Below are 22,307 nucleotides of genomic sequence, written 5' to 3' on the forward strand. Positions count from 1 at the left end.
TGTTTTTACTTTTACTGCATTTTGATTTGGATTTTCCAAGGGGAACGTGATGCTGACTGTTGCCTGACGAGGGCTTCTACTGCTCTTTGGAAGATATGAATCTTTCCAATAATTTTTCTCAACTCTTGATTCTAGTGTACCTTGTTCTTTGCTGAATTTTAACTTACTTTCACCACTGAGAGTTGGTGAGCTCTATTCATTTTGACCTTCATTTTTAGATAGATTTGTGTCAACTAAGAATTTTTTTTTTTTTTGAGACAGAGTCTTGTTGCCAGGCTGGAGTGCAGTGGTGCCATCATAGCTCACTGTAACCTCAAATTCCTGGTGTCAGTCTTCTGGGACTATAGTTGTGTGCCACACCTGGCTAGTTTTGTTTTGGTTTGGTTTGGTTTTTAATTTTTTTGTATAGACGGGGTCGCTCTCTGTTGCCCAGGCTCGTCCTGAACTCCTGGCCTCTAGCAATCCTCCTGTCTTGGTCTCCCAAAGTTCTGGGATTATAGGAATGACCCACCAAGCCTGGCCTCAGCTAGGAATTCTTATTGCATGTCCCCAATTTTTAAAAATTCAGCAATACCTCCCTTGGTCATTGGTCTGGTGTTGAAGATTGGAATTGATGAGAGTCTGTAAATTTACCTGGAAAAATTCTTTAAAACCTAAAGGTAATTGTTTAAACCTTGAGAAATCCCTTACCGGTATATTAATATCAAAGGCGTAAGTATCAGAAATTGTAATGGTACAGACTAAATGGTAGATTTTCATAATTTCATATTATTATATTATTTCATGTTAATTTCCAGCTTGGAACTTGGCTGTGCAATGTGACAAAGATCCAGTGATAATGAGAGAGTTTTTCATACTTTCTTATAAGGTAAGTTTCTTTTAATAAGTATCTCATGTATGGACCACAACAAGGCTATAACCACTATGGCTATAGTAAAGGGCTAAATATAGACTAAGATTGTCTCTTGATCTAGGAACTTTTAATATATATGTAAGTGGGAATGACCTAAGAAGAATTTGTTCCTTATAGGGTATAGCGTAAGAACGCGGGGCATATCTCTCTATACTAAAATATCAGAAACATTCATCAGGGAGGCTGAAGTTCTACCATTTAAGACTTATTTCTTTGCCTTTGAAGGGATCTCAGCCTCCCAAAGTCCTATATTAAAATGTCAATATCTTTAGGAGGGGAATACTCTAAGTAGTTGTTAATTACCAACACATTATGAAGAGTTACGGAAATAAGTCTACAAGAACATAGAATAAGTATCTGGGGACAGCAGGGGCTGAAGAAAGAGATAAGAAACTTAGGCCTCCTTTATAACTTTCCTATAGCAGGTCCTGAGTGTAGTGATTTGTGAGTTTGTTATTTAATTATAAGCATTTTTAAATAGTCGTTGGCCTCCAAGGTAGAGGTTAAATGCCAGAAAGAGGACCAAGTATTGACAGGAGGATAAAAGGAGAACGGCTAAAAGAATATCCTTCATACACATTCAGGAATACACAGTATGATATGTTGAGATCAATTAAATGTTAAGAATTTTAGAGCTAGAAAGAGCTATAAAGACAATCTAGCACAACTCCTTCATCTCACATAAGAGTAATCAAAGACCTAAAGAGATGGGGTGTCTTTAAATGCTATTAATTTAATAACAATGACAGTTATGATCACTGAATATTTGGGGAGATTAAGAAATAGTCTTTGCAAGTTTAGGCATAACTGCCATTTTAATTAAGTGAAATAAATTGGTTTTAGTTTTGGCATTTGTGATGGGACTTGTAGGGTTGGCGTGTAAGAATCCAAATGGCCTAGAGTTTTATTGTGGTAGCTGGGAGTTTTTCCTAAAACTAGACAATGTTAATGATGAGGTCATGCCTAATGCCTGTCAAGATTTGCCAATGCCTCTTTCAACCATGACAATATACATACTAATTTTGGCTCTATTCAATACAAAGGGGGAAATCTATTTGCCAGGGGAAAAATCACTTAGAAATTACAACATAAACCAAGAAGTAAATCACTAGATAGAAATACAAGGGCAAATGATACTACTTGTCACTGGAAAAGATAGGAATACTGTGAAGAAATGAAGCTTTTTATCTCTAGGAAGGTACTAAAAACAATGGAAAATAATATAAAATTGAAAGCATAAATCAGTATTATAATTTATATCATTTCTATGGTGACATGTGCTTTTCCAGCTGAATTTTCTCATTCAATCAGGAAGTTGCTGATTTTCATTCCAATTGTTTGTGTTCACCTGGCAGAATTCTCACTATTCATTGATGTTCTGGTTACTTCTTATCAGATGTCCCAGTTTTGTCCTTCTGATCAAGTAATTCTGATTGCACGGAAAACATGTTTACTTATGGCAGCTGCAGTTGATCTAGAGCAAGGCAGAAAAGCTTCAACAGCTTTTGAACAGGTAATGTGCAACCTTCAAAGAAAAGACAAGAGTTCAGTGTGCTATTTGTTATGTTTGCCTTCCCCGATGCAGTTCTTTTTGATTCTCTTTAGAGAATCCTTTTCTCCACTCCAGCATCATCTTGATTTCAAAAGTTTGTAATGGCTAATTCCTTCCTAAGCAAAGGTTACTTTTGGCATAGCCTCTTCTTTTAAGAAGATTAGATATCTCTTCTTTTAAAATTCCCCTTCCTATGGACCACTCTTTCCAAAAATATTTTTAAATATCTTTTATCTTTATTGTCTGCCTGTGATTATACACGGGTTTGGACTCCACTTTTGTTTCTTATAACATGTTCTAAGGAATAACTCATCTATTTCCATAGCTTTGATAGCCATCTGAAATTATTACTTATCTTGTTTTTCTTCTCTCAATTGCATTTGCTTTCTTTTCCCCACATTCTTAAATATCTCATTAACTTAATTTCTACAAGACAGAATTCCTTACTTTTGCCTGAATTCCCCTGTCAGATTCTTAAATGTTACCCCTTTTAGGAGCTATCAATATCACCATCTCCCATACACCAGATTATTGGTTTGCTTTTAGCTGTTTACCTTTCTTCTTTCAATCTAAGAAAATTGTCTCTAAATCAGATCAATAGCATTTTTGTATGATTTTTAAGATCTAGATCGCTCTGCTTGGTTTCTCTTACCTGGACAAAGAAAACTTCCTAATTTCTCATACTTGTCACCTTCTCTCCTCTCCAAGAGATATAAACCCCTTGCTGTTTATTCTCTTCCTCCTTCCTCTTATTTCATATTGTTCTTTGGATCTGGAACAAACTCTCACCAGATCTATGCCAACTATTTTGCTTCTTTTCCCTTCCATTGTTGAGTGCAGCTCAAAAAACATTGGCACACCAGACGCTTTTCTAGGTACTGGGGATACAGAGATAAAGAAGCCAAAGTCCTTGCCTCTGAGGAGTAGAGGAGGCCCTCTTTTAAGAAGTGTTTTTATTTTAAAAGAAGATGGGAAAAGACTCTACCCGCCCCAGAGCAAAATAAACAAACAAAAATTCTACTTAACAGACAAAGGTAAATGTAATTTAATTCTCAATAGGGACTTTTGCTTTACTAAAAAATAGTAATAACATCTTATTTTTATATAGTACTTTTCAATTTCTAAAAGTTTTTCCTTTTTGGTTGGTAATCCTGAGTTTAATTTTTTATCTTAGTGAAAAGAGATCAAATTGATGTGAGGGAAATTTCACAAACTCTTAAGTACAATCATTATTTTGTTTGTTTCTAACTACCATTCTTTTTTATTCTGTGTTCTTTCTCATGTACACCTCTGTGTTTCCTCAGAACTCTCTAATCTAGTAACCTTTCTATAATCTTCTTTCCTTTTGAAAGGATGTCTATTTAGATAATTGAAGATGCACTTCTGCCTTTTATCATCTAAGTGTGGTCCCTATGAATCAGACCGTGGTACTCTGTCTCTCTAAAGAATACTTGTTGATTTCTGTTGTATACATCTGCTCCCTGTTCTCTAAACCCTCATAAATGGGAATATTTCCAAATAAGTAACTGATGAAGGAATATAGATGGACTGCATAGTTTTATCAACATTGTCTCTACCCTTCTGAGTATGAGTTAGGGGAAAGTGAGGGATAGGTAAAAACATATAGTAATTGTAATTTGTCAAGGAACCACATCTTTTCCTAGAGCAGGAGTGGGTAAACTACTGCCAACTGGCCAAATCAGGCCGCTGGGAGATGTAGTTGAAAATAAAGAAAAATATGTAAAAGAGAGTGTATATGGCTAGGAAAGCCTAAAATATTTACTGTCTGGCCTTTTATACAAAAAGTGTCCTGATCCCTATCCTTGATTATATTTTAACAGACTTATTGAGGCATAATTCACATACCTTACAGTTCACCCACTTAGGTATACAATCTATTGGTTTTGAGAATATTCTCAGAATTGTGCGACTATTGACGCAACTAATTTTAGAACATTTTATCACCCTAAAAAGAAACCCCTTACCCATTTAGCAGTCACTTCTTATTGCCTGCCACCAGCACTAAGCAATTGTCTACTTTCTGTCTGTATAGACTTGCCTGTTCCAGATATTTCATATAAATGTCATCATCATCATATTTTATACAAATGTCAAATGTTTTTTGTTCTGTACTCTTTTCTGACTGGCTCCTTTTATAAATGCCTAAATAACATTTTCAAGGTTCTTCGTGTTGTAGCATATATCAGTGTTTCATTTCCTTTTATGGCTGAATTATATTCCGTTGTATAAACATATCACATTTTAAAAATCCGTTCATCCATTGATGGACTTTTGGGTTGTTTCTAATTTTCAGCTCTTGTGAATAATGCCATGGTTTATGTACAAATTTTTGCATGGAAATATGTTTTCATTTCTTTCAATATGAAATATACCTAGGAGTGGTATTGCTGGGTCATACAGTAACTCTATGTTTCATCATTTGAGGAATGCTGGAGTTTTTCAAAGCATCTGCACCATTTTACATTCCTACCAGGACTGAATGAGGATTCCAATTTCTCCACTTCCTTGCCACCACTTGTTATTATATCTTTTTAATTATAGCCATCCTAGTGAGTATAAATTGATACCTCATTGTGGTTTTGATGTGCATTTCTGTGATGACTAATGATGTTGAGGATCTTTTCATGTGCTTATTGGCCATTTGTATATCTTGTTTGGAAAATATCTATTGAAATCTTTTTGCATTTATTTATTTATTTAGAGATGGAGTCTTGTTCTGTCACCCAGGCTGGAGTGCAGTGGCACAATTTCAGCTCACTGCAACCTCTGCCTCCCAGGTTCAAGTGATTGTCCTGCCTCAGCCTCCCGAGTAGCTGGGACTATAGCCACACGCCACTGTGCCCAGCTAATTTTTGTATTTTTGTAGAGACAGGGTTTTGCCATGTTGGCCAGGTTGGTCTCAAACTCCTCACCTCAAGTGATCCACCCACCTCGGCCTCCCAAAGTGCTTCATGCTCATTTTAAATTAGCCTATTTGTCTTTTTACCACTGAGTTGTAATAATTCTTTATATATTCTTTATACTATACTCTTATCAAATACATGATTTACAATTATTTTCTCCTATTCTGTGGTTTGTCTTTTCCATTTCTTGCTAGTGCCTTTTGAAATACATTTTTTATTTTTATGATATCCATTTTATTTATTTTGTTATCATGTCTGAGACCATTTTGTAATCCAAAGTCATGAAGGTTTACCTCGATGTTTTCTTCTAAGATTTTTTATATTTTCAGCTCTTACATGTAGGTCTATGATCCATTTTGAGTTAATTTTTGTGTATGGTATGAGATAGGGGTCCAACTTTATTGTTTTGCATGTGAATATCCATTTGTCCTAGTACTATTTGTTGAGGACTATTTTTTTCCCCATTGAATTATCTTCGTACCATTGTTGAAAATCACTTAACCATAAATGAGAAGGTTTATTCTCAATTCTATTCCATTGACATCTATGTCTATCCTTGGGGCAATACCACATTGCCTTGATAATTATAGCTTTATGTAGTAAGTTTTGAAATAGGAAGGCGTTAGTCCTCCCTCTTTGTTCTTTTTAAAGATTGTTCTGGCTATTCTAGGTCCCTGGAATGTCCATTAGGACCAACTTGTTGATTTCTGCAAAAAAGCCAGCTGTGATTTTGATAGGGGTTGCATTGAAACTGTAGATCAGTTTAGGGAGAATATTAAAGCCTCTGATTCATGAACATGGAATATCTTTCCATTTATTTAGGCTTTTCACTTCTTTCAACAATGTTTTGTGGTTTTCAGATTATAAATTTTTCACTACTTGTTGTAGTCTATTCAGATTTTGTGTTTCCTCTTGAGTCAGTTTTAGTAGTTTATCTTTCTAGAAATTTATCCATTACATCTAAGTTATTGAATTTGTTGGTTTACAGTTGTTCATAGTATTCCCTTATAGTCCTCTTTATTTTTGTAAGGTCAGTAGTGATACCTCCTCTTTTATTCCTAATTTTAGTTATTTGTGTCTTCTCTCTTTTTGTTCTTGGTCAGTACAGACAAAAGTATATCAATTTTGCTCTTTTTGAGAATGAACTTTTGGTTTCATTTTTTCTATTGCATTTCTAGTCTCTATTTCATTAATTCCCACTCAAATCTTCCTTCTGCTTACTTCCAGTTCAATTTGCTTTTGTTTTTACAGCTTCTTAAGGTAAAACTTGGAGTCACTGATTTGAGATATTTTTTATTTTAATATCAACTTTTGCAGCTATAAATTTCCCTTTAGGGACTGCATTAACTGCATCCCATAAATTTCGGTATGTTGTATTTTTTTCATTCATCTTAAAATATTTTCTAATTTTCATTGTGCTTTCTTATTTAACCCATTTATTATTTAGGAATCTGTTGTTTAATTTTCACATATTTGTGAATTTCCCAAATTGTCTTCTCTTGCTGATTTTTAATTTTATTCCACTGTGGTCAGAGTACATACTTTGTGACTTCAATTATTTTAAATTTATTTGAAGTTTGTGTTATAGCCTCGCATGTGAGCTATACTAGAGAAAGTGCCATACATGAGTGCTTGAGAAGAATGTACATTCTACTTGGGTTAGTGAAATGTTTTATGGCTAGTAGGTCTTGTAGGTTGATAGTGTTGTTCAAGTGTTCTATATCCTTGATGGTTTTCTGCCTACTTATTCTATTCATTACTTGAAGTGGGGTATTGAAGTCTCCAACTAATAAAAGTTGAATTATCTCTTTCTTTCTTCAATTCTACCCAGTTTTGCTTTATATTTTTGGGGCTCTGTTGTTAGGTTATATATATTTATAATTGCTATATATTTCCAATGAATTGGCCCTTTTAACATTATAAAATTTTCTTCTTTGTCCCTAGTAATTTTTTGTTTGTTTGTTTTAGAGTCTATTTTTGTCTGATATTAGTAGTGTTACCCTAACATTCTTATGGTCAATGTTTCCATAACATAACTTTTTCTATCCTTTCATGATCAACCTATTTATTTGTCTTCGAACCTAATATGTATTTCTTGTAGACAGAATATAGTTGGATCATCTTTGTTTCAATATGATAATCTTTGCCTTTTATTGGGTTGTTTAATGCAGTCACATTTAATGTTACTATTTTTATGGTTGTGTAGCAGGGCGAGCCGCAGACAAAATTCCTCAGACACTGAGTTAAAGAAGGAAGGGGTTTATTCGGCCAGAGGCATCAGCAAGACTTCTGTCTCAAGAGCTGAGCCCCCCAAGTGAGCAATTCTTGTCCCTTTTAAGGGCTCACAACTCTAAGGGGGTGCGTGTGAAAGGGTTGTGATTGATTGAGCAAGCAGGGGATACATGACTGGGGGCTGCATGCACCGGTAATTAGATTGGAACAAAACAAGGTAGGAATTTTCACCGTGCATTTCTATACAATGTCTGTAATCTATAGATAACATAACAGATTAGGTCAGGAGTCGATCTTTAACTACCAGGCCCAGGGTGCGGCGCTGGGCTGTCTGCCTGTGGATTTCATTTCTGCCTTTTAGTTTTTACTTCTTCTTTCTTTGGAGGCAGAAATTGGGCATAAGACAATATGAGGGGTGGTCTCCTCCCTTAGTTGAATTTACTTCTGCCACTTTACCTTTCCATTTCTATATATCTCATGTATTTTTTATTCCTGATTTTCTGAACCTTTACTCTTTTCTTTTGCATTAAGTGAATGTTTTCTAATGTAACATTTTTGTTTTTTTAATGAGTTTTACACAATATTTGAGTTATTTTCTTAGTGGTCACTCTAGGGCTTACAATATAGATCTTAATTTATCAGAATCTACATCAGATTATAAACCCGATTTCAGTGAGATATAGTAATGCTATTCCTATTAGCTGTGTTCTCTTCTCTTTTTTAATGCTATTTTGTTATACATATTACATCTATATATGCTCCAAACACAACAATACATCTTATAGTATCACTTTATAGAATTTTAGGTATTTTAAAGAAACTCAGAGAAGAGGCTGGGTGTGGTAGCTCACACCTGTAATCCTAGCACTTTGGGAGGCCGAGGTGGGCAGATCACTTGAGGTCAGGAGTTCAAAATCAGCCTGGCCAACATGGTGAAACCCCATCTCTCCTAAATATACACAAAAAATTAGCTGGGCATGGTGGCAAGTGCCTATAATCCCAGTTACTCAGGAGGCTAAGGCAGCAGAATCACTTGAATCCGGCAGGCGGAGGTTGCACTGAGCCAAGATTGCGCCGTTGCACTCCAGCCCGGGCAACAAGAGGGAAACTCCGTCTCAAAAAAAAAATAGAAACTTAGAGAAGAAAGCATATATTATGGTTTCTTATATTAAGCATGTTACTTACCTTTTATGCTTTTCCTCATTTTTTTCCTGTAGATTAGAGTTACTGTATGGTCTCTGGATTAGTCTGTTCTCTCACACACTATGAAGAAATACCTGAGACTGGGTAATTTATAAAGGAAAGAGGTTTAATTGACTCATAGTTCCACATGGCTGGGGAGGCCTCAGGAAACTTAGAGTCATGGTGGAAGGCACCTCTTCATAGGGTAGCAGGAAAGAGAATGAAAGCCGAGTGAAGTGGGAAGCCCCTTACAGAACCATCAGATCTTGTGAGAATTTACTATCACGAGACTAGCATGGGGGAAACTGCCCCCATGATTGAATTATCTCCCTCCGGGTCCCTCCCACCACACATGAGGATTATGGGAACTACAATTCAAGATGAGGTTTGTGTGGGGACACGGCCAAACTATATCAGTCTCATTTTCTTACTCCAAAACAGCTTTTTTTATTGTCAAATACATTTCATTTCTATATGTTAGAGGCCCAACAATACAAATACATATTCACATGTATGTCTATATATATATTTTTTAAAAAAAGAGAAGAAGAAATATACATTTATATTAATACTATCTTTTATAATTATATAATTAATGTTACCAGTGCTCTTTGTTTTTTCATCTGGATTCAAATTACTGTCTGGCATTACTTGCTTTTCAACCTGAAAGATTGTCTCTTAGCAATGAATTCTCTAAGCTCTTGTTTATCCAGGGACATCTTTATTTCACCTTCTCTGAATAATAGTTTTGCTAGGTATTAGATTATTAGTAGATTTTTATTTTTCTTTGATCACTTTGGATGTGTTGTCCCACTGCCTTCTGGCCTTTATTGTTTTTAATGAGAAATCAGCTATTAATCTTAATCACCCTTATATGTGGCGAGTCATGTTTCTCTTGCTACTTTCAAATTTTTCTTTGTCTTTTACCATTTTATAATGTATCTGGGTTGGATATCTTTGTGTTTCTTGATCCCACCTAGAGTTTTTTGGGCTTCTTGAGTGTGTAGATTATTGTTTTTCATCAAAATTAGGGAATTTTCAGCCATGTGTTTGAAATATTTTTTCTCTTTTTCTCTCCTTTTGGTAATCCCATTATGGGTATGTTGGTGTGCCTAATGGTGTCCCATGTTTTACTGAGGCTTAGTTTATTTTTTTCTTTTTCATTCTGCTCTCATATTTCATAATCTCTACTAATCTATCTTCATGTTTGCTGATTGCTTTCTCTGCTAAGTCAAACCTAATGTTGATACCCTCTAGTGAGTTTTAAATTTTCATTTATTGTAATTTTCAACTCCAGAATTTCCGTCTGATTTTTATAATTTGTATCCTTTTATTGAGATTCATTTTTGATGAACATTTTTTTTATCATACCTTCCTTCTTTAAGTGTGGTTTCATTTAGTTATTTGAACATATTTAAAATAGCTGCTTTGAATTCTGTGTCTATTAAGTTTAACATCTGGACCTTTTCAAAATCAGTTCCTGTTACCTGTTTTTTCCTATGTAGAGGTCACACTTTCCTGTCTCTTTGCATATCTTGTAATTTTCTGTTGAAAACTGGACGATTTAGATAATATGTTGTAGTATCTTTGGGTACTGATCTCCCCATGGGGTTTGTGGATGTTAGTGTTTACTTCTTTATTTGTTTAGTGAATTAGCTATAGGGAAATAGTGAAGTCTATTTTCCCCATAACTGATGTCACTCCTTAGAAGGCACAGTCTTTGCCTGTGCAAAGACTGCTTACACCTCCCTCTGGTAAAGGATGACAGTGATTTTAGGAGGGTTCTTTGTTACTCTTTTCCTGATCTGACCTCTTAAGCTTCTAGATGACGTTCTTCTATTAGTAGCACATGCAGCTGTTAGTCTTGACTAATTGCTAGGTGATTACTCTGTGTGTGTGTGTGTGTGTGTGTGTGTGTGTGTGTGTGTGTGTTAAAGTGCTCTTGTGCATAAATTGCCCCACAGCCTGTTCCAATTAAAATAAGACCCCTTTGAAGGAATAGAAATCTTAGCTGTCTCTTCACATACTTCTCTCTATAAACTTCTAGTTGGTCTGTTATTTTCTTCTTAATATCATTGAGCTACCAATATCCTCTTAATTGCTCACTACCAAAATCTCCATGATTTTTTACAGTGTCCTTAGACTTGAACTTCCCCACGCTCTGTTCCAACTAAAGTCATTTCCTTTAGGGAGTGCTATAGATCTATAGGGAGTGCTATAGATCTGCCTCTCCTACTGGGCAGAAACTGAACCACTGTTTTGGAGCTAGGGGCAGGGACAGTGGCCCACTTCTGTCAGAGTGACAGTCTAACTGTATGAGTGGAAGAGTGGGCAAGAGTTGTAGTCCCTGATATTCTTGACTTGCTGCTCCCAGTGTGGACACTTTAGCCTATAAGCAGCTGAGATGAGAGCTGAGATGAGATGAGATTGAGACCCAGGATCCTGAACTTGCAATGCCTGGGATAGAGCTTTTGCCTTACAAATAGAGGCTGGGTAGAGAAAGAGAGTTCTAGGCTTCTGAGCTATGCTTGTTTATAATAGAGCTTCTACAATAGATATCTGGGGAGATGAGAAGTGCCAGCAGTCTGGCCCTTCAGAGAATCCCTAGCCCAGAAACTGGAGGTAGAGAGAGTCCTATCTTCTTGGCCACACCCACCTAAAGTAGTGCTTACATCACACTGAGCTGGCGGATGGTGAGTGAATCATGGCTTAAATGTCACAGGCTCTTACTGTTCTTACTAAGACTTAGTAGATTTCCTGTAATAAATGTTTCTTCATTTTCTCTACACCCTCAGGGCAATTTCCTGAGCCTTTACATGATTATGTTTTCTAATTTTCACTAGTTACGATGATTGCTTTGCTGAGGAGAGGATCCGTGGAGCTCCTCACACAACTATTCTAGAAGTGTTTCTCTTCTGTTCTAGATTGTTAAAGAAATTGATAATGCTCAAGATTTTTTATTTAATCCTCATTTTTCTGAAACAATAAGGAAATGTGCAAATAGAGGCTAATATTTCTATATAAATTCCAAAATGTTCAGTTTAAACTATCATTTTTCTATTAATTTATTTTTACCTGTTTTTGATGAAAATGATATGAGATTATATTAATTTGTTTAAAGTTTTTTTTTTGTTGGGACTAATTATCGTGTTGCATTGTTGCCAAACAGACTATGTTCCTGAGTCGTGCACTTGAGGAGATCCAGACATGCAATGACATCCAGAATTTCCTGAAACAAACAGGTACAGTAGGAACTGGAAGTTTGGTAACACAGTTTGAAAGAAACTTAGAATCTAAATAAACAAGTCTTTTGTCACCAGAAATTTGTGCCACTGCAGTACTTGATAACCAGTCAAATGGTTTTTTTTTCTGTTGTTTTGTTTTTTTGAGACAGGGTCTTACTGTGTCACCCAGGCTGGAGTGCAGTGATATGATCTTGGCTCATTGCAACCTCTGCCTTCTGGGTTCAAGCAATTCTCCCACCTCAGCCTCCTGAGTAGCTGGGAATACAAGCATGCACCACAACGCCTGGCTAAACCTTTGTATTTTTTGGTAGAGATAGGGTTTCACCATGTTGGCGAGGCTGGTCTCGAACTCCTGACCTCAAGTGATCTGCCCACCTTGGCCTCCTAAAGTACTGGGATTACAGGTGTGAGCCACCACTCCCAGCCCCAATGATTCCTTAAGAGCTGATTTTTTCCCCACTCTATATCAGTATTGACTCCGTAACATACTACTTAGAATAAGAATATTTTTTACTTTGCTTTATATGAAAGTATATCATTAAATATTTTATTATTGTTCAACATATTATTAATCTTAGATCACTAGATTTAATGTCTAATTTAATCAAGCTTTAACTTTGACTAAATGTAGGCTAGTCTTCACAATCAAGATATCAGATACTGCTAATATTTTGTTATAAAATTATCTAAATAGGCTGGGCGTGGTGGCTCACATCTGTAATCCCAGCACTTTGGGAGGCCGAGGTGGGTAGATCACCTGAGGTTAGGAGTTCGAGGCCAGCCTGACCAACATGGAGAAACCCCGTCTCTACCAAAAATACAAAGTTAACCGGGCATGGTGGCGCATGCCTGTAATCCCAGCTGCTCAGGAGGCTGAGGCATCCTTGAATCCTTGAACTCAGGAGGCGGGGGTTACAGTGAGCCGAGATCGCGCCATTGCATTCCGGCCTGGGCAACAAGAGCGAAACTCTGTCTCAAAATAAATAAATAAATAAATAAATAAATAAATAAATAAATAAAATAATCTAAACAGTAGTAAACCTAGTATCAAGTAAATATCTTGATACTATTTCCTCATTAAATGTGGTATTGGCTTTTAGGTTTAGACCTGAAGTTTTTACAATGTATTTTTCTGTCCCTGTTTCAGAATTTGTTAAAATCAACGAATATTCAATTGAATTACATGCTTTTTCAGACTTTATGGAGATAATCATATTTTTCTCTTTTGAACTATTAATGTACTGAGTTACAATAATATATTTTATAAAATTAAGTCATCATTTCATTCCTGGAATAAACCCTATTTGGTCATGGTATGTTATTATTTTAATATGTTGATGAATTCTGTTTTCCAACATTTAGAAATTATTGGTCTGTCACTTTGTTTTTGCTTATGTGTTATGTCTTTGACAGTTTGAGTATCAAATTATAGGAATTATAAGGAAGAACATAAACACATAAAATTTAATTTACTTAGTCTGTGACAGTCATTTGAATGAAAAAACAGCAAAAAGTAAGGATAGAGAAAACCCAAATAAAATACTTATTATAGAAGATTTAATAGAAGTAAACTCTGTAGCCTGAAAATATACTGTGTATCCTGAGAACAGAAAACATATCATCTTTTCGTGTGCCTTTTGAAGTTTTACAAAATTGGTGTCAAGGAGGGCCTGAATAAATTCCAAGACATGTAAATAAAACAAACAACATCATCTGATCACAATGCAAAAACTAGAAATTAATAACGGAATCATTTTTTTGAAAAACCCTACCACCTGGACATTTTTTAAAAATCCAAACTACAGTATACCTAGGATCTAATGGTAGTGAAAATAACTCATACTAGAATTTAAAGTGCTAAAGCAGTGCTCAGAGCAAAATTCATTGCCTCCGTGACTTTTCTTTAAGTAAGTATGTCAGGGCCGGGTGCAGTGGCTTACGCCTGTAATCCCAGTACTTTGGGAGGCCAAGGTGGGTGGATCACATAAGGCCAGGAATTCAAGACCACCCTGCCAACATGACAAAACCCTGTCTCTACTAAAAATACAAAAACTAACCAAATATGGTGGCGTGTGCCCGTAATCCCAGCTACTTGGGAGCCTGAGACACGAGAATCGCTTGAACCCCGGAGGCGGAAAGTTTGCAGTGAGCCTAGATTGTCCACTGCACTCCAGCCTGGGCAACACAGCAAGACACTGTTTCCAAAAAAATAAAAAATAAAAAAGTACGTCAGAATGCTAACTGTCCACCAAAAAAAATGAATTTCTTCTTTTTTAGGAATACCACTAGACTATAGATAGAGTAGATAGAGAGATATACTGAGATAGAGATAAAGGTCTCTCTATATATACATATTATATATAGTCTAAGTATATTTTTATATATACACACAGCTAGACTATATACAGATATATATGTGTATATATATATTCTATATATAGACTTCAGGCAATCTTCAGAGTTTTTTTTTTTTACTGTCTATACATTACAGAGATTTAATGACTGTAGTTAATTAAGGTGACTAATATCAGAATGAAGGAAAGTAAAATTCCCTATTGGAAAACAGTACCTTATTTCATGAAAGTTTTGTGGTAAAATATATATAACATAAAATATGCTATTTTAAGTATTTTTAAGTGTATAGTTTTACAACCATTACCACTATTTTCAAATTTTTTCATCATCCCGAACAGAAACTCTGTACCCATTAAAGAATAATTTCCCCATTCCCCCTTTCTCCAGCCCCTGGTAACCTCTCATATGCTTACTGCCTCTATGAATTTACCTATTCTAGATATTTCTTTTTTTTTTTTTTTTTATGAGTTAGAGTTTTGGTCTGTTGCCTAGGATGGAGTGCAGTGGCACAATCGTAGCTCACTGCAGCCTTGAACCCTGGGCTCAAGCTATCCTCCCACCTCGACCTCCTTAAGTGCTGGGATTACAGGAGTGAACCACCATGCCCAGCCCTAGGTATTTCCTTTAAGTAAATCATACAATATTTGTCCTTTTGTAACTGGCTTATTTCACTTAGAGTAATGTATTCAAGATTCATCCATGTCATAGCATGTGTCAAAATTCCCTCCCATTTTAAGGCTGAATTATATTCCATCATATGGTGTATTAGTCCATTTTCATACTGCTATAAAGAACTACCTGAGACTAGGTAATTTATAAAGGAAAGAGGTTTAATTGACTCACAGTTCAGTATGGCTGGGGAGGCCTCAGTAAACTTACAATCACGGCAGAAGGCGAAGGGGAAGCAAGGCACCTTTTTTACAAGGCGACGGGAAGGAGAAGTGCCGAGTGAAGGAGAAGAGCCCCTTATAAAACCATCAGATCTCATGAGAACTTACTATCACAAGAAGGGCAAGAGGGAAACTGCCCTGGTGATTCCATCACCTCCACCCAGTCTCTCCCTTAACACATGGGAATTATGGGGATTACAATTCAAGATGAGATTTGGGTGGAGACACAAAGCCTGACCATATCATTCCACCCTGGACCCTCCCAAATTTCATGTGCCTTTCACATTTCAAAACCAATCATGCCTTCCCAACAGTCCCCCAAAGTCTTAATTCATTCCAGCATTAACCCATAAGTCCATGTTCAAAGTCTCATCTGAGACAAGGCAAGTCCCTTCCACCTGTGAGCCTGTAACAGCAAGACCAAGTTAGTTACTTCCTAGATAAAATGGGGGTACAGATATTGGGTAAATACACCCATTCCAAATGGGAGAAATTGGCCAAAACAAAGGGGCTACAGGCCCCATGCAAATCTGAAATCCAGCAGGGCATCAAATCTTAAAGCTCCAAAATCATCTCCTTTGACTCCATGTCTCACATCCAGGTCATGCTGATGCAAGAGGTGGGTTCCCATGGTCTTGGGCAGCTTCGCCCCTGTGGCTTTGCAGGGTACAGCCTCCCTCTTGGTTGCTTTCATGGGCTGGTATTGAGTGTCTGTGGCTTTTCTGGGTGCACAGTGCAAGCCGTCAGTGGATCTACCATTCTGGCGTCTGGAGGATGGTGGCCCTCTTCTCAAAGCTCCACTAGGCAGTGCCCCAGTGGGAACTCTGTGTGGGGGCTCCAACCCCACATTTCCCTTTCTCACTACCCTAGCAGAGGTCCTCCATGAGGACGCCACCCCTGCAGCAAACTTTTCCATGGACACCCATTTGTTTCTATACATCCTCTGAAATCTAGGTAGAAGTTCCCAAACCTCAATTCTTGACTTCTGTGCACCTGCAGGCACAACACCACATGAAAGCCACCAAGGCTTGGGGCTTGCACCCTCTGAAGCAATGGCCTGAGCTGTGTGTTGGCCCCTTTTAGCCATGGCTAGGATGTGGCTAAAAGTCACAGTTCCAAGACTACACAAAGCAGAGAAGCCCTGGGCCTGGCCCAGGAAACCATTTTTCCTTCCTAGGCCTCCAGACCTGTGATGGGAGGAGCTGCCTTGAAGGTCTCTGAGGTGCCCTGGAGACATTTTCCCTATTGTCTTTGTGATTAACACTGGGCTCCTCGCTACTTATGCAAATTTCTGCAGCCAGCTTGAATTTCTCCCCAGAAAATGGGTTTCTCTTTTCAGTTGCATTGTCAGGCTGAAAATTTTCCAAACTTTTATGCTCTGCTTCCCTTTTAAACATAAGTTCCAATTTCAGATCATCTCTCTCAAGTTCATACATAGTTCCACAGATCTCTAGGACAGAGGCAAAATGCCACCAGTCTCTTTGCTAAAGTATAGCAGGAGTGACCTTTGCTGCAGTTCCCAAGAAATTCCTCATCTCCATGTGAGACTATGTCAGCCTGGGCTTCACTGTCCATATCACTGTAAGCATTTTGGCCAAAATCATTCAACAAGTCTCTAGGAAGTTCCAAACTTTCCCAGATCTTCCTGTCTTCTAAACCCTCCAAAGTGTTCCAACCTTTTACCTGTTATCCAGTTTCAAAGTCACTTCCACATTTTTGGGTATCTTTATAGCAGTACCTCACTCTACTGGTACCAATTTACTGTATTAGTTCATTCTCGCCATTTTACATTCCCACCAGCAAATGTATCTTAATTTCTCCACCTCCTTGCCAACACTTGTTGTTTTCCATTTTTTATTATTATAGCTATTCTAGTAGGTGAAATAGTATCTCATGGTTTTGATTAGTATTTCTCTGATGACTAAAGTGTTGAGCATCTTTTCATGTGCTTATTGGTTATTTGTATTTCATCTTTGAGAGAGGGAAAGGACTTGCCTATTCAAGTTCTTTGCCCATATTTAAAATTGGGTTGCTTTTTGGTGTTGAGTTTTAGGATTTCTTTATATATTTTGTATATTAAACCCTTATCAGGTATATGATTTGCAAATATTTTCTCCTGTATGTTTTCTTTTCACTTCCTTGATAATGTCATTTGATGTAAAAAAGTTTTTAACTTTGATGAAGTCCAATTTATCTACCTTTTCTTTTGTTGCTTGTGCTTTCAGTGTCATGTCAAAGAATCCATTGCCAAATCCAAAGTCATGAAGATTTATTCCTATATATTCTTCTAAGAGTTTTATGGTTTTAGCTCATGTTTGGGTAATTGATCCATTTTGAGTTCATTTTTGTATTCAATGGTGTAGTAGGCATCCAACTTCATTCTTCTGCCTGTGGAAATCCAGTTGCCATCACACCATTTGTTTAAGAGACTATTCTTTTTTTGTTTGCTTGTTTGTTTGTTTGTTTGTTTGTTTTGAGACGGAGTTTTGCTTGTTGCCCAGGCTGGAGTGCAATGGCACAACCTTGGCTCACTACAACCTCCTCCTCCCTGGTTCAAGTGATTCTTCTGCCTCAGCCTCCCAAGTAGCTGGGATTACAGGCATGCACCACCATGCCCGGCTAATTTTGTATTTTTAGTAGAGGCAGGGTTTCTCCATGTTGGTCAGGCTGGTCTCAAACTCCTGACCTCAGGTGATCCACCCACCTTGGCCTCCCAAAGTGCTGGGAATACAGGTGTGAGCCACCACACCCAGCCTGAAGAGACTATTCTTTGTCCCATGTAATGGTCTTGACACCCTTGTTGAAAATCAGTCTGCCATAGATGTATAGGTTTATTTCTTAACTCTCAGTTCTATTCTGTTGGTCTATATGTCTATCCTTATGGTAGTACCACACTGTTTTATTACTGTAGCTTTGTAATAAGCTTTGAAACAGAAAAGTGTTGGCCCTCCAGCTTTGTTCCTTTTCAAGATTCGTTTTGAACTATTGGGGCACCTTACAATTCCATATAAATTTGAGAATTGACTTTTTCATTTTTGTAAAAAGAGGCTGATGGAATTTTTATAGGGATTGCTTGGCATAATATAAATTTTGAAGTGTTGACATCTTAACAATATTAAGTCTTCTAATCCATAAACGTAGGCTGTCTTTTCATTTATTTAGGTCTTCTTTAATGTCTTTCATCAGTGTTTTATAGTAATTCATTGTACAGATCTTCCACCTTCTTGGCTAAATTTATTCTTTTGAATATTATCGTAAATGAATTGTTTTCTTAATTTCCTTTTTGGATTGTTCACTGCTGATGTATAGAAACACAATTGATTTTTGCATGTTGATCTTGTACCTGCAACTTTGCCGAATTTGTAGCTTTCTTGTGGTTTCTTTGGGATTTTCTATACATAGGGTCATGTCATCTGTGAACAGTGAGAGTTACACTTCTTTCTTTTCACTTTGGATGCCTTTTGTTTCTTTTTGTTGCCTAATTTATCTGGCTAAAACTTCCTGTACAATGTTGAATAGCGGTAGTGAGAGAGGGCATCCTTGTCTTGTTCCTGATCTTAGGGATGAGCTTCCACCATTGAGTATAATGTTAACTGTGGAGTTTTTTTAATGCCCTTTATCAGGTTGAGGCTATTCCCTTCCATTCCTAGTTTATCTTGAAAATATTTTGGATTTTATCACATGATTTTTCTGCATCAGTGAATATGATCTTTTTTCCTTTTTTTTTAATTGATGTGGTATATTACATTAATTGATTTGCTTATGTTGAACCACCCTTGCATTCTTGGGATAAATCACACCTAATCAGATTGTATAATCCTTTAATATGCTGCAAGATTTGGTTTGCTAGTATTTTGTTGGCATTTTTTATTGATATCCATAAAGAATATTGGTTTGTAATTTTCTTTAATGTCTACATTTGACTTTAGTATCAGGGTAATGCTGGCTTCATAGAAGAAGTTAGGAAATATTCCCTCCTCTTCCATTATTTGGAAGAGTTTGAGAAGAACTGCTGTTTATTCTTCTTTAAATGTTTGGAAGAATTCACCAGTGAAGCCATCTGGTCCTGGACTTTTGTTTATTGGGAGGTTTTAAATTACTTATTTAATCTCTTTACTTGTTATAGGTCTGTTGAGATTTTCTATTTCTTCTAAAGTCAATTTAGTAGTTTGTATGCTTTTAGGAATTTGTCATTTTATCTAAGTTATCAAATTTTTTGATGTACAATAGTTCATAGTAATCTCTATTTGTGATTCAATTTTTGGAAGGTAAAATCAAGAGTTGTTAGAGGCAAATTGGGCACTTGATTAAAATAGGATCTGATAGTTCTGTTTTTAGTTTTTTGAAAAATCTTCACACTGTTGTCCATGGAAGCTCTACTGATTTACATTCCCACCAGCAGTGTAAAGCATTCCCTTTTCTCTGCATCCTTGCCAACTTCGTTATTTTTTGACATTTTAATAATGGACATCCTGACTGGTGTAAGATGATATGTCATTGTGGTTTTAATTTGCATTTCTCTGATGACTTTTCAATCCAGCATTCCCACTACTGGGTAATCTACCCAAAGGTAAAGAAATTATATATTGAAAAGATACCAGCACTCATGTGTTTATTGCAGCACTATTCACAGTTGCAGTGATACGGAGTCAACCTACGTATCCGTCAATGGATGATCGGACAAAGAAAATGTGGAATGAAGATAAACACAATTAAGTAGTACTCAGCCATAAAAATAGAATGAAATCAGGTCATTTGCAGTAACGTGGATGAAACTGGAGGCCATTATCTTAAGTGAAACAACTCAGAACCAGAACGTCAAATACTGCATGTTCTCACTTATAAGTGGGAGCTAAATAAAGTATGCACACGGACACAGAGGGTGGAATAATGGACACTGCAGACTAGGAAGGGTGAGATGGTGGGAGGGGGTTAAAGGATGAGAAATTTCTTAATGGGTACAATGTACATTATTTGGGTAATGGTTACAGTAAATACCCAGACTTCACTACTGCTTAATATATCCATGTAACAAAACTGAACTTGTGTTCTTTAAATTTATACAAATTAAAAATAAAATAAATAAATAGGATCATGAGTGCCCAATAAACGATACTTGGCTACCTATCTAAACAAAGTAACAATCAAACATTTAAAAATAAACATAGAGCCAGGTGCTTTGGAAGGCCAAGGTGGGCGGATCACCTGAAGTCAGGAGTTCGAGACCAGCTTGGCCAACATGGTGAAACCCCGTCTCTACTAAAAATACAAAAATTAGCTGGGTGTAGTGGCACGTGCCTGTAATCCCAGCTACTCGGGAGGCTGAGGTAGGAGAATTGCTTGAACCTGGGAGGTGGAGGTTGCAGTGAGCTGAGATTGTGCCACTGCGCTCCGGCCTGGGAGACAGAGTGAGATTCCATCACAAAAATAAATAAATAAATAAATAAATAAATAAATAAACGTACATAGGAGGTAACACCATTCTAACATAGGAGGTAACACAATTCTAAAGAACTTTAGCTCTTTGACAAGTGAGAAACCTTTGTTCTTTGTTAGTTTGCCACTAAATAATCAAAAATAAAGAAAAAAACATAAAGCTCAGAGAATTATGCTTGTAAAACACAGAATCTCCTATCTAGGCAGATTACAGAGAAGATAAAGAATAACTTTTGCATTGTGGTGAAGGCATTAATCAGCAAACTAAGGAAGCAAGCCCATCAAAATTTAGATAACGTTGCTATGATTTTAACACATTGCATAGCTTTATTTCAGACTTAGGTTTAAACCAGGGCAAAAAAATTTCACTTTCCCAGTTTGTCCTTCATTATGTTATTTGATGTTCTGGAACGAATTGACCATCTTTCAGAGCATCCGCTAGGTCAAAACTGTTTTCATAATAATACTAAAATGTGTAGTTTTCCAGAGGCAATATGATGTGTGATACTGTAATAGAGTGAATGCAGAAGCAAATAGTAGAGACTAATTATTTCTATTAAGTTGGGCAGTAAGGAACTTTACAAAAATGTGAAGCAATCTTCTTATTTTTAAAATAAAATTATTTTTATTAAAATTGACATCAACATGCAACAGATTCATCTCAAATCAATTCAGTCAATAAATATATTTAATTTTTCTGTTTTAATTTATAATATGGTAAGTATTGGTAGTTACAACATACATGCGGAAAACCTCTTTGGAAGTCCTTAGTAATATTTCAGAGTACGAAGGGGTCCTGAGAACAGAAAGTTTGAGAACTACTGTCTTAGAAACAAACTACCTATCCCTTTAAAAACAGAAGCATATACCCGTTTGTCACTCTTGCTCATAATATAATCTCAACCACTTGTTTTAATTTTAACTTTTAACCAAAATAATATCTATTTCAAAGAGAAAATTTGAGGGCTGCAATTGAGAACTATCTCTCACAAACATTATAGCAGATTAACAGAGCTCATGAACACATGTAGCGCTTTCGATGTACACACCCATCCCTTTTAAAGAGGAAAATGAACACAACCATTAACATGACCCAAAGATATTGCCACTTTATAGCATATAAAAATAAGAAGCAACAGTATATAGGACCAGGTGCGGTGGCTCATGCCTGTAATCCCAGCACTTTGGGAGGCCGAGGCACTTGAGTCACGAGGTCAGGAGATCAAGACCAGCCTGACCAACATGGTGAAATCCCATCTCTACTAAAAATACAAAAAATTAGCTGGACATGGTGGCACATGCCTGTAGTCCCAGCTACTCGGGAGGCTGAGCTAGGAGAATTACTTGAACCTAGCAGGCGGAGGTTGCAGTGAGCCAAGATCACACCACTGCACTCCAGCCTGGGTGACAGAGCAAGACTCCATCTCAAAAAAAAAAAAAAAAAAGAAGAAGAAGCAACAGTGTATAAACTTAAAACTATGCTTAGTGAGGCCAAGGTAGGAGGATTGCTTGAGCCCAGGAGTTCAAGACCAGCCTGGGCAACATAGGAAGACCCCGTCTCTATAAATAATTTTTTAA

The 22,307-nt window shown here is 36.7% G+C and overlaps 1 protein-coding gene across 2 annotated transcripts in view; it reads left to right on the plus strand.

Annotated features, from left to right (window-relative positions):
- TEX11 (testis expressed 11) overlaps positions 1–22,307 on the plus strand; it is a 330,215-nt gene that overhangs the window by 265,655 nt on the left and 42,253 nt on the right. For both annotated transcript variants that reach the window (XM_025372487.1, XM_025372486.1), the window contains 3 exons: positions 798–868; positions 2,310–2,426; positions 11,973–12,045. In XM_025372487.1, the coding sequence (XP_025228272.1) occupies positions 798–868; positions 2,310–2,426; positions 11,973–12,045 (261 nt within the window). The remainder of the gene's footprint in view (positions 1–797; positions 869–2,309; positions 2,427–11,972; positions 12,046–22,307) is intronic.

The sequence above is a fragment of the Theropithecus gelada genome, chromosome X (assembly GCF_003255815.1).
Source record: "Theropithecus gelada isolate Dixy chromosome X, Tgel_1.0, whole genome shotgun sequence".
Lineage (NCBI taxonomy): Eukaryota > Metazoa > Chordata > Mammalia > Primates > Cercopithecidae > Theropithecus > Theropithecus gelada.